Source organism: Sinohyriopsis cumingii, chromosome 18 (genome assembly GCF_028554795.1).
Source record: "Sinohyriopsis cumingii isolate HCF-2022 chromosome 18, ASM2855479v2, whole genome shotgun sequence".
NCBI classification, from domain to species: Eukaryota; Metazoa; Mollusca; class Bivalvia; order Unionida; family Unionidae; genus Sinohyriopsis; species Sinohyriopsis cumingii.
This window is the reverse complement of record NC_142978.1, coordinates 59,567,489-59,582,859: the sequence shown is the minus strand read 5'-3', so window position 1 is coordinate 59,582,859 and position 15,371 is coordinate 59,567,489. Positions and strand designations below refer to the sequence as shown.

The 15,371-nt window shown below is 34.2% G+C and overlaps 1 protein-coding gene across 1 annotated transcript in view; it reads left to right on the top strand.

Moving 5' to 3' along the window:
• LOC149776746 (rap guanine nucleotide exchange factor 4-like) overlaps positions 1-15,371 on the top strand; it is a 272,232-nt gene that overhangs the window by 66,002 nt on the left and 190,859 nt on the right. Inside the window, exons 3-4 of the mRNA XM_089941417.1 lie at positions 4,626-4,768; positions 7,394-7,482. Of these exons, the coding sequence (XP_089797543.1) occupies positions 4,626-4,768; positions 7,394-7,482 (232 nt within the window). The remainder of the gene's footprint in view (positions 1-4,625; positions 4,769-7,393; positions 7,483-15,371) is intronic.

Sequence of the window (15,371 nt, the reverse complement as noted above, 5' to 3'; positions counted from 1 at the left end):
ATAGTGATAGAGAATATACATGTGAGGTATTACCTTTATAACAGTTTACCATGACATTTTTTTTCTAGGATGTACCTCAGTAAGTTTTCATGGAACTGTTACCTTGATAGTTACCAATCTTCCAAAATTCTTGAGTAACCTTAAAGATTTAATGTTATTAAAAGCATGTTTTCATTTTTTTTATGACAAAATAATTCAAAAACATTTTTTTACACAACAGTTGTATTTGTCAGAAATTAATCTTGAATATTACATATATAATTATATTTATGATCCTTTAGTAACATGTTAGATGTGTGTCAAATATGCCAATATGCTGTGGCCAGATGGGAAGTTGCAAATGATATTCAGGCTGAATCCACCTTTTGGAGACATTTCCAATTTTCATAAATGTTATTTTTTTAGTTGCTTGTTAGCGTATAATATGTCAACTACATGCACTCCTTGATAAGTCTGTAAATACTCCTAGGCCTTTCAGGAGAACAGTTGTTTTCTGTTTCATGTTTACATTATTCTGCTAAGTATTTTCTCATTTGATGAGTAAGTTTGTTTTATATTTACTGTCCCTCTATTACAAGCATCTTCACCAAGTGCTTGTACCCAACTCTAAGTTTTCAGGCCTATTAGATCAACAGTAAACTGAGGTTTGGTATCAACACTTACTATTTTATCAACAAGCTTTCTAATGTCATAACAGTGTCTTTTATTGGGTGTCAGCTATAGTGTATGCATCACAATGTCTTTTACTGGGTGTCAGCTATAGTGTAAGCATCACAATGTTTTTACTGGGTGTAAGCTATAGTGTAAGCATCACAATGACTTTTACTGGGTGTCAGCTATAGTGTAAGCATCACAATGTTTTTACTGGGTGTAAGCTATAGTGTAAGCATCACAATGTTTTTGCTGGGTGTAAGCTATAGTGTAAGCATCACAATGTCTTTTACTGGGTGTCAGCTATAGTGTAAGCATCACAATGTTTTTACTGGGTGTAAGCTATAGTGTAAGCATCACAATGTTTTTACTGGGTGTAAGCTATAGTGTAAGCATCACAATGTTTTTACTGGGTGTAAGCTATAGTGTAAGCATCACAATGTCTTTTACTGGGTGTAAGCTATAGTGTAAGCATCACAATGTTTTTACTGGGTGTAAGCTATAGTGTAAGCATCACAATGTTTTTTACTGGGTGTCAGCTATAGTGTAAGCATCACAATGTTTTTACTGGGTGTAAGCTATAGTGTAAGCATCACAATGTCTTTTACTGGGTGTAAGCTATAGTGTAAGCATCACAATGTTTTTACTGGGTGTCAGCTATAGTGTAAGCATCACAATGTTTTTTACTGGGTGTAAGCTATAGTGTAAGCATCACAATGTTTTTTACTGGGTGTCAGCTATAGTGTAAGCATCACAATGTCTTTTACTGGGTGTAAGCTATAGTGTAAACATCACAATGTTTTTTACTGGGTGTCAGCTATAGTGTAAGCATCACAATGTTTTTACTGGGTGTAAGCTATAGTGTAAGCATCACAATGTTTTTACTGGGTGTAAGCTATAGTGTAAGCATCACAATGTTTTTACTGGGTGTAAGCTATAGTGTAAGCATCACAATGTCTTTTACTGGGTGTCAGCTATAGTGTAAGCATCACAATGTTTTTACTGGGTGTAAGCTATAGTGTAAGCATCACAATGTTTTTACTGGGTGTAAGCTATAGTGTAAGCATCACAATGTTTTTACTGGGTGTAAGCTATAGTGTAAGCATCACAATGTTTTTACTGGGTGTAAGCTATAGTGTAAGCATCACAATGTATTTTACTGGGTGTCAGCTATAGTGTAAGCATCACAATGTTTTTACTGGGTGTAAGCTATAGTGTAAGCATCACAATGTCTTTTACTGGGTGTAAGCTATAGTGTAAGCATCACAATGTTTTTACTGGGTGTCAGCTATAGTGTAAGCATCACAATGTTTTTTACTGGGTGTAAGCTATAGTGTAAGCATCACAATGTTTTTTACTGGGTGTCAGCTATAGTGTAAGCATCACAATGTCTTTTACTGGGTGTAAGCTATAGTGTAAGCATCACAATGTTTTTTACTGGGTGTCAGCTATAGTGTAAGCATCACAATGTTTTTACTGGGTGTAAGGTATAGTGTAAGCATCACAATGTTTTTACTGGGTGTAAGCTATAGTGTAAGCATCACAATGTTTTTTACTGGGTGTCAGCTATAGTGTAAGCATCACAATGTTTTTACTGGGTGTAAGCTATAGTGTAAGCATCACAATGTCTTTTACTGGGTGTAAGCTATAGTGTAAGCATCACAATGTCTTTTACTGGGTGTAAACTATAGTGTAAGCATCACAATGTCTTTTACTGGGTGTAAGCTATAGTGTAAGCATCACAATGTTTTTACTGGGTGTCAGCTATAGTGTAAGCATCACAATGTTTTTTACTGGGTGTCAGCTATGGTGTAAGCATCACAATGTTTTTACTGGGTGTCAGCTAGGGTGTGAGCATCAGTGTCTTTTACTGGGCGTTTGCTATAGTGTAAGCATCACAATGTTTTTTACTGGGTGTCAGCTATAGCGTATGCATCACAATGTCTTTTACTGGGTGTTAGCTATGTGTAAGCATCACAATGTCTTTAACTTAGTGTCAGCTATAGTGTAAGCATCACAATGTTTTTTACTGGGTGTCAGCTATATTGTAAGAATCACAGTGTCTATTACTGGGCGTTTGCTATAGTGTAAGCATCACAATGTTTTTTACTAGGCGTCAGCTATAGTGTAAGCATAACAATGTCTTTTTCTGGGTGTCAGCTATAGTGTATGCATGACAATGTCTTTTTCTGGGTGTCAGCTATAGCGTAAGCATCACAATGTCTTTTACTGGGTGTCAACTATAGTGTAAGCATCACAATGTCTTTTACTGGGTGTCAGCTATAGCGTAAGCATCACAATGTCTTTTACTGGGTGTCAGCTATAGTGTAAGCATCACAATGTCTTTTACTGGGTGTCAGCTATAGCGTAAGCATAATACTCCCATTTTAGTTAAAGTTTTTAGATTACTATTTATATAACAGTTAATACATGCATAACAATTTAGATTGCTATTTATACAACAGTTAATACATGCATAGCAATTTAGATTACTATTTATACAACAGTTAATACATGCATAACAATTTAGATTACTATTTATATAACAGTTAATACATGCATAACAATTTAGATTGCTATTTATACAACAGTTAATACATGCATAGCAATTTAGATTACTATTTATACAACAGTTAATACATGCATAACAATTTAGATTACTATTTATACAACAGTTAATACATGCATAACAATTTAGATTACTATTTATACAGCAGTTAATACATGCATAACAATTTACATTACTTTTTATACAAAAGTTAATATACAACAGTTAATATAAGCATAACAATTTACTATTTATACAACAGTTAGTACATGCATAACAAATTCATCTACTATAAGGTAGAACTTGTTAATTTAACTTTGAGAGGAGTGGTTTTCTTTTGGGCTCAGATATCATTTTTTTTATCTCAAGATTATTCTTTCAGAAAATAATATGGATATAATATATTATAAATTAGATTGAGTTATGTGTCCAACAGATGGAAATTTTTAATAAAAGTGTCTTGCCCCTGTCCTAGAACATCAAATTGTTGGTCCCTATTATAATTGTAGTATATCAAGGCATATAGCATGGCATGTTAAGGAATACCACTGTATTCTACAGTACAAAGTTTTTCATGGTGCCCATCCATAGTAGATAATGTGTGAACATGAAAGTTAAATGAGAGCAAGATCTGGAAAAGAAAATTTCTAGTGCAGCTTTTTTCCAGCAAACCAGATATTGAAACACATTAATATTTTATTAGTTATTTAAGTGCTTGAAAAATTATTATTACAGTAATTTATGTGTCGAAGGTTAAGGTCATGAACTTGTAAACATTCTTATTACAGTAATGCAAGTGTCCAAGGTTAAGGTCATGTACTTGTAAACATTCTTATTACAGTAATGCAAGTGTCCAAGGTTAAGGTCATGTACTTGTAAACATTCTTATTACAGTAATGCAAGTGTCCAAGGTTAAGGTCATGAACTTGTAAACCTTCTTATTACAGTAATGCAAGTTTCCAAGGTTAAGGTCATGTACTTGTAAACATTCTTATTACAGTAATGCAAGTGTCCAAGGTTAAGGTCATATTACAATACAAGCATTTTATTTTAGCACTACTTGTGCATTGTATATATTTTCCTTTGTCCTTTTTGGATTCTGAAGACTTTTAGGATGCAAGACATTGTATGCCCTGCCCTTTTTGATTATATGTATAACACTGCTATTTTTTTTAAATATATATTTTTGGTTTTAATAGCATTTTTAACACATTATTGGCTGTATATTGTGCCAGGGAAATGGGAACTGAGTACATTCCCAAGGACACACTGAAGCAGCTGAACCAGGCTGACCTGGTTGGGTGTTGAACGTGCAACCCTTGGAGTATGAGTCCAGTGCTCTACCAACTGAGCTACTACAGCTTCCATGACAGATTTTTGTTAACAAGTTGGATGCAGTGTAATGTCTTCCACTGTTTGCTTTCAGGCCTTGTGACAGGACAGGAGAGGATCTTGATGTCATCTATTCCAAACTGAAAGACATCAAAGTCTTTGAGAAATTTCACCCCCTGCTCCTCCAGCAAATCTGTTACTATGGATACTATGAGGACCTGGAAAAGGGGGTTACTTGTAAGTTGATAATTCAATAAGTCGTCACATAAAATGTAATCATAGTTTAGGTTATATTTAGATTTCAAAGCAGTTGTAGTTCATGGATTGATGACATCAGTTAGAAAGTCTGTGCCTCCATCTGTTCATCTGTCTTTTATCAACACTGAGATTAGGGCTTGTGTTCAGTCGATTTTCGCAGACACAAGTTGAGACACATGACTTGGTTTATAAAGCTTCGAGTACTACGACTTCAGTTATCAGCAACAATGAGGTATCTGTGAACAGTAGTATTTCATGATTTGTGATCTGGCTGTACAACAGTTGCTGATTTTCTTCATCTTCACTAATCTGCCATGTTCAGACCATGTATGACATCGTATATGTAACAGTTTTGTATGGTGTTTTTTTTATTTAAGTTGACCCATAAACCTTTTTGAAAACATTTTGATTTTTACAAGGGTAGTTGGTTAGCTTACCATGGTCAGCTGTTATCTCTAAGTAAGGTATAGACGGTTACTTTCTCAGTGCAAACTTTTCCATTTATTATCTATTACATTTTTATGGTGTTTTTATTTCACACTGCTTTCTGTCTGACACCATTTTAAAATTTTTATGTGCCCACCTTAAAGCAGAGTTATTATGTTTTGATGATTATCCATCCATCCATTGGTTACCAGTTTCATTTCTGCACAATGACTTGAAATGCCCACCATCTATGGTGGCAGAATTTTGTAGATGGCTGGCACTTGGGTTAAGGAACGGCCTTAATGATTTTGAGTTGAAGCTCAAAGGTCAACTTCACTGAAAGAAAAAGAAATGGTTTTCACACAGTAATTCAAATTCTCCATTGTTTACCAGTTTCTAAAGTTTGCAGATGGCTTGCACTTTGGGTAAGGAAGAAGTCTATTGATTCAGGGGTCAAAGTTCAGAGGTCAAGGCCACTGACTGAATGAATAATTATGGTTTCTGCACCAAATTTTCAGTAACAGTCATGCACCTTCATTAAAGTTTTGGATGACCTAATGATGGGTAGAAAAGAAACTGTTTGATTTGGGGTTCAAAACAATAAAGGCTGTGGTCACAAACAGAAAGAAGAATGTTGGCACTTGAGATATGGAAAAAACAAAATGATTTGGAATAAAAAGATAAAAGGTCAAAATCATGTTTGCTCAGAGAAAAATTAGTTTTGGAGAGTAACTTTGTTCCATAGTTTGGCAATCTTTTGGATGGCTTGTACATGGATAATTAATAAACCTATTGATTCTGAGATTTAGAGGTTAAAGGTCATGGTCATATTCAGTCTAATAAGATGGTAATTGTTTCAGCACATACAGTTTAGTTACAGACTGCATGCCAAAGGTCTAGGTCATTGAGGCCAGTTGGGAAATAATCTCCAGAGTAAACCATACTTCCTAATGAGGACTGTTAAATGTTGGGTGGGGTATGGTGTGCTGTTCACATTACTATTTTACTGCTAGTATTTTTTTATACAGTTTTTTGTTTCACTGTTGTGGAAGGGGAGCTGCAGTAGCTCACTCAATTGGTAGAATGTTTGACCAGGTTTAGTATCCACACAGGTCAGTCTTAGGTCTCTACTTGGGAATATCACTTTGCTCCTATTACTTTTGCATGATTTAGCAATGCTGAAAGTGCCATTAAAAAGAACTGACATTCATCATTGTGGAAGGCTGACTAATTACAAATAAAGCCAGAAAAACCCTTTCATATGCTCTACTTGGGTTTCCTCCACCTCTGAATGTCTTTTTGAACCCCTTATTTTTAATCACATTATGCTCATCTGTACTATTGTAGAGCATGCCGTAGAATATTATTTAGCAATGTAACTACATAATGCAAAATCCCTTGCATTGTGTAATAGATAGAATCTGACAAGAGCGGTTTTAGCTCTACAGGTCATAGACCACAGAAAGTATTGGAAGGCCTGTTGTTTGTCATTGATTAGAGCAAGTTTCATATCACTACTCCTTCTGTTGTACTTAACTTAAAGGATTGCTATGAAACTTTTGAATGGTTTGATTGCTTTGGTCATGTCACAAACATTCATAGATTTGCACCCGGGACGTTACCACAAAAAAAAAAATATTATCCACCATTTTAGAAGAAAAATTTTTGTAGATTAATTACATGTTAAATCAGTTAAATGTGAACTCCACTAAAAGCATGTAATTTGTAATATTCTTACCTGTTAAATTTACGTTCTTCCTTCAGAAGAACATGTGACAGTCACATGACAAAATCCACTGACGTTTGAGTCACACAACCAAAGGATGCAAAACTTTCAAATGAGTGAAAGTCATATCTGATTGATTGCTCCATCTTATGGAATAGCCTGAAGTAGCCATTCAGTTCTTTTTTTCTTGCCTGTATCAAGATATTGCAAATCACTAAATTATAACAAACAGAAAATGTTAGTGAACTTTTGGACAAAACTTGCAGTGTTATTTGTTATTTCTTGGACTATATAATAAATCATTAAACATCTAGAATTTTATGTAACTGACATGTGAAATTCACCGTATCAAAAATGTAAAGGCATACCAATGTGATTGTTTACATTTATTTTGCACACAGCTGTTTGTATTTATTTTATTGACCATATTAACATAAACTTTACTTCTGCAGTATTCCGGCAGGGCGACATTGGAACAAACTGGTACACTGTTCTCTCTGGTTCTCTGGAGGTCCAGATATCAGAGACAGGAAGAGCACAGGTAGGTAGCCCAGTCTGATCATGAGAAATGGACATTCAGTTTCTTCACTTTTGCATTCAGTAGGCATGAGTAGGGACCATAGATTTAATTTTCAACATGAAACATTCTTCTGTATACTGAACTTTTCTTATTTAAAATTTACATTGTATCATTTAGCATTTATGGTAATTTGCAATGTATCATTGAGCATTTATGGTAATTTATATCATTGGACATTTGAGATACATTGTACCTTTTGGGCATTTTGTAATGTTCATTTGGGCATTTAATTGTCACTGCTTGGGTATTAAGTTGTGTTCTACCTTTGGGCATTTACTTTACATTACATGTATACCTTTTGGGTATTTAATTTTATTTCTGAACACATCTGAAAACACCAACTTCCAAGTGATCTTCCAATAACATACTGCCTAGTTGTGTCAGGAACATCGTTTTTCATTGGCTATTTGGCTCGTGCATGACCAAAAGGTTAAATGTTTTTTTTTGGTGGTGGGGGGGTTTGTGTGCTTAATGGACCCATTATTTTTGTGTCGAGACCACTCTTTATTCCAAATTCCCACCCTATCCTACTTTTTGCAAAGGTTCATCTGTCTCTTTGCAGTTCATACCGGTTTGCCTTAGATCTCAGACCAAAAAGTCTAAAATCCGTACACAAAATCCAGTTCAGACTATGAGTGAATTTTGGGTAGAAACAAAACGGGTCCAAAAAATGAGGTTTTTCCCTCTGTATTTTGTAGTGCAACTAGAACTTCCAGATTATATGGTATCATTGTAGAGCTACAGCTGTCTACCGTTCTATAATACCACCCACTTTATTGTATCAAAAAGATACCCATGATGCTACAGAGCTCGGCAGTAGGCTACTACCTCCTGCCACTTAAACTCATCACCAGAGGTTAATGTGTTAATAAAAAATGCTAGCAAATGCTTGTCTTTTGACAACACACCAAAATTTGCTTGTAGAATCTTCAATCTCTGATTGGACACACTGAATGCCTGTGATAAAACCTTATCACAAATCTACCTGAAAAGAAAGTCATATTGACATGAGGTTGTTGCTAAAAGACTTCTAATGATATCTAGTTGTTCTTAAATTAAAATTGTGTCAAGCTGACATCAAGAATGACTGGCACACCAGCCAAATCTTGTTATTGCTACTCCTACTGAGTGGAAAATTATATCTTGAAATTAATGTTATCTGTACACTACCCAAATGGATGGCTGTATCAAATACACTTCTTATGATTCCTACCATATATACTTATAGTTGAATCAACTCACTCATAAGTTGAATCAGCTATAAGTTGACCTCCCTTTCTGGCCCCCATTTTATGGAGGACCACTCCCATAAGCTGAAGTGTATTTTGCAAGTCAGATCTGTCTGAAGGGGGACTTGTCATTAGTGAAACAGAATTGCACTTTTGAAAAATAAACAAATCTAGATAGGTAAATATGGAAATATTTGACAAAAATAAATGACATTATAACAGTTTACAATTTGACCAAATGAAATCCAGTAAAATCAGTAATGCTTAATAATAATAATAATAATAATAATAATAATAATGACCTTATTTAAGGAGGGTAACACAATTAGCTAAGAACTAATCTACCTTGAGGCTCTCATACAATGGAATTTATTTATTTTAGCTGCATCTCTGAAGCCACTAGATATTTTAGGTTTGGAAGAAGGAAATAGAGTGGGCATTTCTAATCTCAACTAAAATATTATTCCAGAGTAGAGTTCCAGAGTATTGAAAACTTTTTTTTAAATAACTTCTTCTTTGGTTTGGGAATTTTATACTGTTTGGTAGACATCGATTGCTTGTGGGAAGTATTACTACATAGCCTATAATGGAATAGTGATTGTAAATATTCAGGAGCACTATTATGGGATATCCTGTACATTAATTTGGCTTTTCTCAAGCGGATTCAGTCTTTAATAGGTAATATTTTTAACTTACCAGCTAAATTTTCCTTGGACTGATATTAGCCCAAATGCTCTTTTTTGAAGATGTGCCAGCTTTGCTATGTTTTTATCATTTGAATTACCCCATATTGTATTACAGTAGTCTAAATAGGGTTGTATGTAACTGTTATAAAATAGTTTTCTGTGCCTTTCAGGGAGAAAATGTCTTATCCTACTGAGAAGCCATAAACTTGAATTGATTTTTTTTTTACTGATATGTTTGATATGTTCAGTCCATGATAGGTTATTATCTACCAAAACACCAAGTAGTCTATCATGACAGACCATTTGCAAATTTTTATCCTTCTATGTCAGACATAGTTCATCACTATCAAGATTTGTCCTTCTTTGCCGTGTTGAGATAAGTAATATTTTAGTTTTACCAGTATTTACAACCATGCCATTGGATGTGCAGCAGTTTTCCAGTTTGTTTAGGTGTAAAGAAATTTTGAGTTCATGCTTTGTGTTTTGGATATCTGACAGTGTTGTGTCATCTGCATAGCGATCCGTTAATGAAATTAAGTCCCCTAGTAAAAGTGGTTGGTCATTAATAAATAAAATGAATAGTAATGGACCTAGAATTGAGCTTTGTGGTATACTCCATATCTAATTGTTTGTTCCAGGTTCAGACAGAACATTATTTATGTAAACATGTTGTGTTCTCTCACTTAAGTAAGAAGTAAACCATCTAATTGTTCTTCATCACATCGGTAGATTTTCAGTTTCTTCAAAAGGATTTCATGATCCACCATGTCAAAAGCTTTCCTGAAATCTACAAATACAGATCCTATTATTCTACCTTGGTCAAATGCTTGAAATTTTATTACCATTTTTATGATAAATGCATGAATTCAAAACTATGTCACACTTCGGTATAAAAATGGTTCAAAATGATCTGATTCACAATGTCTCGTAACACGTTAATTTCACAGGCCTTACCAACAATACAAATAAACACTTAGAAATAATACAACTAAACACTTACAAATAATACAAAAAAACAATGGAAGTTCCATCCACATTTTTTAAAAATTCACAGCATCTTATAAATGTCACTCATTTGGTACAAAGTTCAAGAAGTGAGCCTCATTGAAAAAGTTCTGAAATCCTACATCATCTTCTAGTAAATCATCGTGGTCAAGATTTATAAATATTGACTCTGTTTCCTTAGTGTCATTCTCTTATGCAGGTGAATATGTATTGACTGAGCTTGTAACACCTTGATCTGTGAAATCTATTAAAGCCTGCAACTGAATGTGTGTTGCTTGTGTGGGGAGGTCACGGGGAAGCTCAAATAACCAACCTCCATTACTTGTGGCTTGATCAAAGGGTTGTCACATGGGAAAGTAAAGAGGGTATGCATGTACAAGCTGAAAGGTGTTAAGTTCATACATTCACTGTAAGATTTGGAACTTTACTTGGCACTGGACAAGTACATATACTAAATTCATGGCTCCATGAAAAGGATGGTCAACTAAAAAATAAGTGAATGCTACATTTACAACTAAAGAGCTTAACAGGTAACATACATGGGCAAAAAACATGGGAAATATCACATGGGCAAAAAACATGGGAAATATCACATGGGCAAAAACATGGGAAATATCACATGGGCAAAAACATGGGAAATATCACATGGGCAAAAAATATGGGAAATATCACATGGGCAAAAACATGGGAAATATCACATGGGCAAAAAACATGGGAAATATCACATGGGCAAAAAACATGGGAAATATCACATGGGAATTGAGAATCTAACTTACGAAAAGGAAAATGCAACTTAAGTCAAAAAGTCATATTATTTTAAAATTCTGATAACTGTAGATTCATGTAATGTGTAATGACTACCATCATGAAACAGATAAACACAGTACATACCATATACACATTTCAAAATTGGAATAATGAGAAAGAAATGTAAATTGTTTTGAGTTCACAGTATTTTTGTGTTCTGCAAACATCATGTGTTTCCAACATTACCCTTAGCTTATACATTTTTTTGTATGTCATACTTATAAGACAACCTATATTCTGCATGAATCAAATTTTCTGTAAAAAAACAAAAGTCGACTTACAAGTGAGTAAATATGGCAGTTGGACCTAATGAAAATAGTGCTGGTCATTCAGCCAATATTATGGTTGGCATGGCAACTGTCTTAAAAGTCTTGTTGAAATGACTTCTGCTCAATGGATGAATTATGACATAGCATTTTCACCAATTGACTTCTACGAAATTGACTTCTTCGAAAAATGGTGCCAAGCTCACAACCATCATGTGCACTGCAGCTGCTAATTTGAAAATCTTGTTATCACTGAAAAATATCAGAGATAGTTTCAACACTTGCCAATTAAATAGAAGTTCTTATTGCCTAGATGAGCACCAGTCCCTTTGACTCTGAGGTACTCTTGTTCAGAGATGGTTGCCCAGGGGCAACTTTGGGTTTTTAGAATTTTTCTAACCTTGAATATGTACTGATTTGTGGGGAAATGACATGCTGTTACAGGCCAGATACAGTTGTCAAACGGCATGCTGTTACAGGCCAGATACAGTTGTCAAATGGCATGATGTAACAGACCAGATACAGTTGTCAAATGGCATGCTGTTACAGGCCAGATACAGTTGTCAAGCACTTTTACATTCTTTTGGGTATTCATATTACCATTTGTGATTGCAATTATTTTGATACAATGCAATGTTACACTTCCTGAAATCATAAAGTCTTAATTTTAAGATGAGGGCAGGTATCATACATCGCAAATTCCATTATTCATTAATTCACCTTCATATGTAAGTTTAATTGTTTTTTCCAATATTATTCTTACATTTGTCACTGAATATGCAATAATTATATACAATGAAATTTGCTGCTTAAGCTACATAACATAGGATAGCATAAGATAAGATTTATTTATGGTCAACATGGCTTGGCTTACAGCACAGCAATACCAGAAAATTGTATAGTGTGAAGGCAGTAGGAGCTGTTACAAATCTAGGATCTCAAACTTAAGGTAACAGAAAAGAAGCAAAGCCAATACGTTTTGTAAAACTTAACAAACAATTTAATTATTAAAGTGGTAAATGAAAAATGAAAAATGCAAGAGGAACTTGTAACAGTATAATGAAGTGAATCCAAATTAGTCCTTATAAAGGTCTATGAAAGTCCTAAACGAATGAAAAGTCACTTTTAGTTTTCAGTAGGTGAAATCTAGTGGTCCTCTGAGAACACTGACATTGTCAAGAATTCTTTTGAATAATTTATATCAGTTCCAGAATAATATTATAGTCCAAATAATGAGCACTTTCTGTTTTCACTGAACAGTCCAAACAAATGTTTTTTTTCCTCTCCAAAAATATCTAAGTATAACATAAAATACATCTACAGACTTATAACAGGAACACAGTAAGAGTGTGAATGACTCCAAAAATAGGAATGAATCTGATTGCCTAATTTTCTTCTTATGTACACTCTATATTGCAACTGTACTTCGCAATAGACCCCACATTACATCATACACTGTTGATTTTATGTCAGTTAGGAATATTCACATGACCTCACACAACCAATGGGAAGCCACAGAATTATTCTGGAAATGTAGAAATCCCATCAGTCACTGAGAAACTTTGCCATAGGTGCCATTTTAATTGTATTATAGATTTTTATTAATAATTGTCAACACATGCTTAACCAACAATTTTAAAATCCTATGTAATACTCAAATTTGTAGGCCAGACTGAACTAAAGTTATTTGGTACACATTACAGCCATGAATAAGAATTATAAAAATGAGATAAAATCATGTACCAGGAGTTGCAAAAATATAGATATACATAACAAAGTGCCTCACCAAACGCCACACTATGGTTGCTGACACTGGTAGGATTCAAACCTTCTCCTTTTGATTAAAAGTCCAGGTCACAAACCGCTGCAGCTTTATAGCCGGCGTGATTTGAAACAACATTTCAAGATAAGATCTAATGAGCTCTTTACTGACATGACAAAAAACCAGTGAAGTCAAAAAGCATGATTTGCAAGACACTGTATAATACATAGATACAACTGGACAAAACACACATTGCATAATTTTAAATGTAAGTAAGCAAAGCATTTTAGAAAGGCAATAGAAAAAGTAGTGATTATTTAAAGTGAATTTAGCATTCAGATAGTTTAGAAAACCACAGTTTAAGATAATGCAAAGGATTAAAAAAATAATAAAATAGAAAAGGCTAGGTTTCTTATTACATGTTAAAAAAGAATTATAAAAGCCAAAGGATCAATTTAGGATTAAAAGCATGCTGGGCTATACACTACTTAGAAAGAAAGGAGTTACCATTATGGTAATTGATGAGGCATATACAAGAACAATAAAACAAAATGGGGTTGCACAGATATTAGGTCTCATCATCATGGCAGTAGAGTGAGAGGATACCTCATTCCATCAGATGGCTGCTGCATATCTACAAGATTTATTGCCACGTGTTATGGTTTTAATTCTTCAGACATCTAAAAATGATTTCTTCTTTCGGTTTTCAAATTTTATTTTTTCCTGAAAACATTGTCATAACCTTTAAAGTACAGATTTCTTTGTATTAAACTTTTTGAAACATGTTTATTCCTAAATTTATTGAAAATCCCAATAATACTGACTTCAGTTTTCATTCCAAATATCATATTTTCAACTGCTCCTTTGCTTGTTGCATACATTTTGACCTTTTGGAAATAGGTCAATCACATTGCAGATTGTAGATTTAGGAATCATAAATCTTTAGGTAATATCTTATTGTCCAACTCCAGATTGACACAAAGAAATATGGCGTTTGTTTGGTCACGTTGGTGAATTTTTTTGTGTCACAATGTGGGTTCAGGGATGTAGAATAGGTCAAGGGTACCCTGACCTGCATGTAATGTGAGGCAAATACTGGTAATGGATGTAACCTGTTCTTGGATGTAACATATGATGGTGTTCAAATGGAAAAAGGTCTTTGACTTTTTAAAAGGATTGAATTTTATAGAGAAAAAATGTCAGCTTGAATTGTAAATATTTGTAACTTGTATACAGTTATCTTTGTTTTGTATTCCTGTAAGTGTTTGCAATGTCTTTATGTGTTTTGTCTCATGGATCATGTTTGTTTTTGGTTTGAAGGTTGTGTCTTCCTGGGAAATTTGTTTGATTGCCATGTTTGTCAATTGGCTTTTGCTCAGCACAACATCACAAGGATTTTGCTGATGCATCATTTATACCCTATAGCAGAGATCGACCGACACTATTAATTGCAAAAAATAGCATGCCTGTTTATAGCTCGCAGACTCAGCTGCAGAATGTAGGACAAATAAACCGGATTTTGTACTGCAGTATACATAGTGGAACACATGATGTTCATCTACACATAATGGGTCTTTTCCTGCTAAAACAAATGGACATTTTATCTCAATTAAACCAATTAGTTTGTTGTTTTGATTGTAGACAAGGTCATCGGGACTAAATCCAAGTTCTGGATAGAGAGGGTTGATCCAAAATCTACTTTTTTGTGACATAACATCCTTTCCAGTATTTTCAGCCATGTCTCGAAAAGCTTTCTCTTCATTTTGTCTTCCGTATATTTTTCTTTTTGCCCAATAGAATTCTGTTCAGAAGATTGTATTTCCCTCTTTTACTGTGGACAACTGCTACATCTTTTGCTACCAAAGCAGTTATTCTACAGAATCTGCTACTGTGCCACATTTCTGACTCATCTAATCTTGTGTATTTTGGTACTTCAAACGGGACCGTGTTTTTGTCAAATTGCATTAAGTGTACGACAGACTTAGTTCTATCCTTTAATACTTCCATTACATGTAAGGCACACTTAGTTCTATCCTTTAATACTTCCATTAGGTGTAAGGCACACTTAGTTCTATCCTTTAATACTTCCATTACA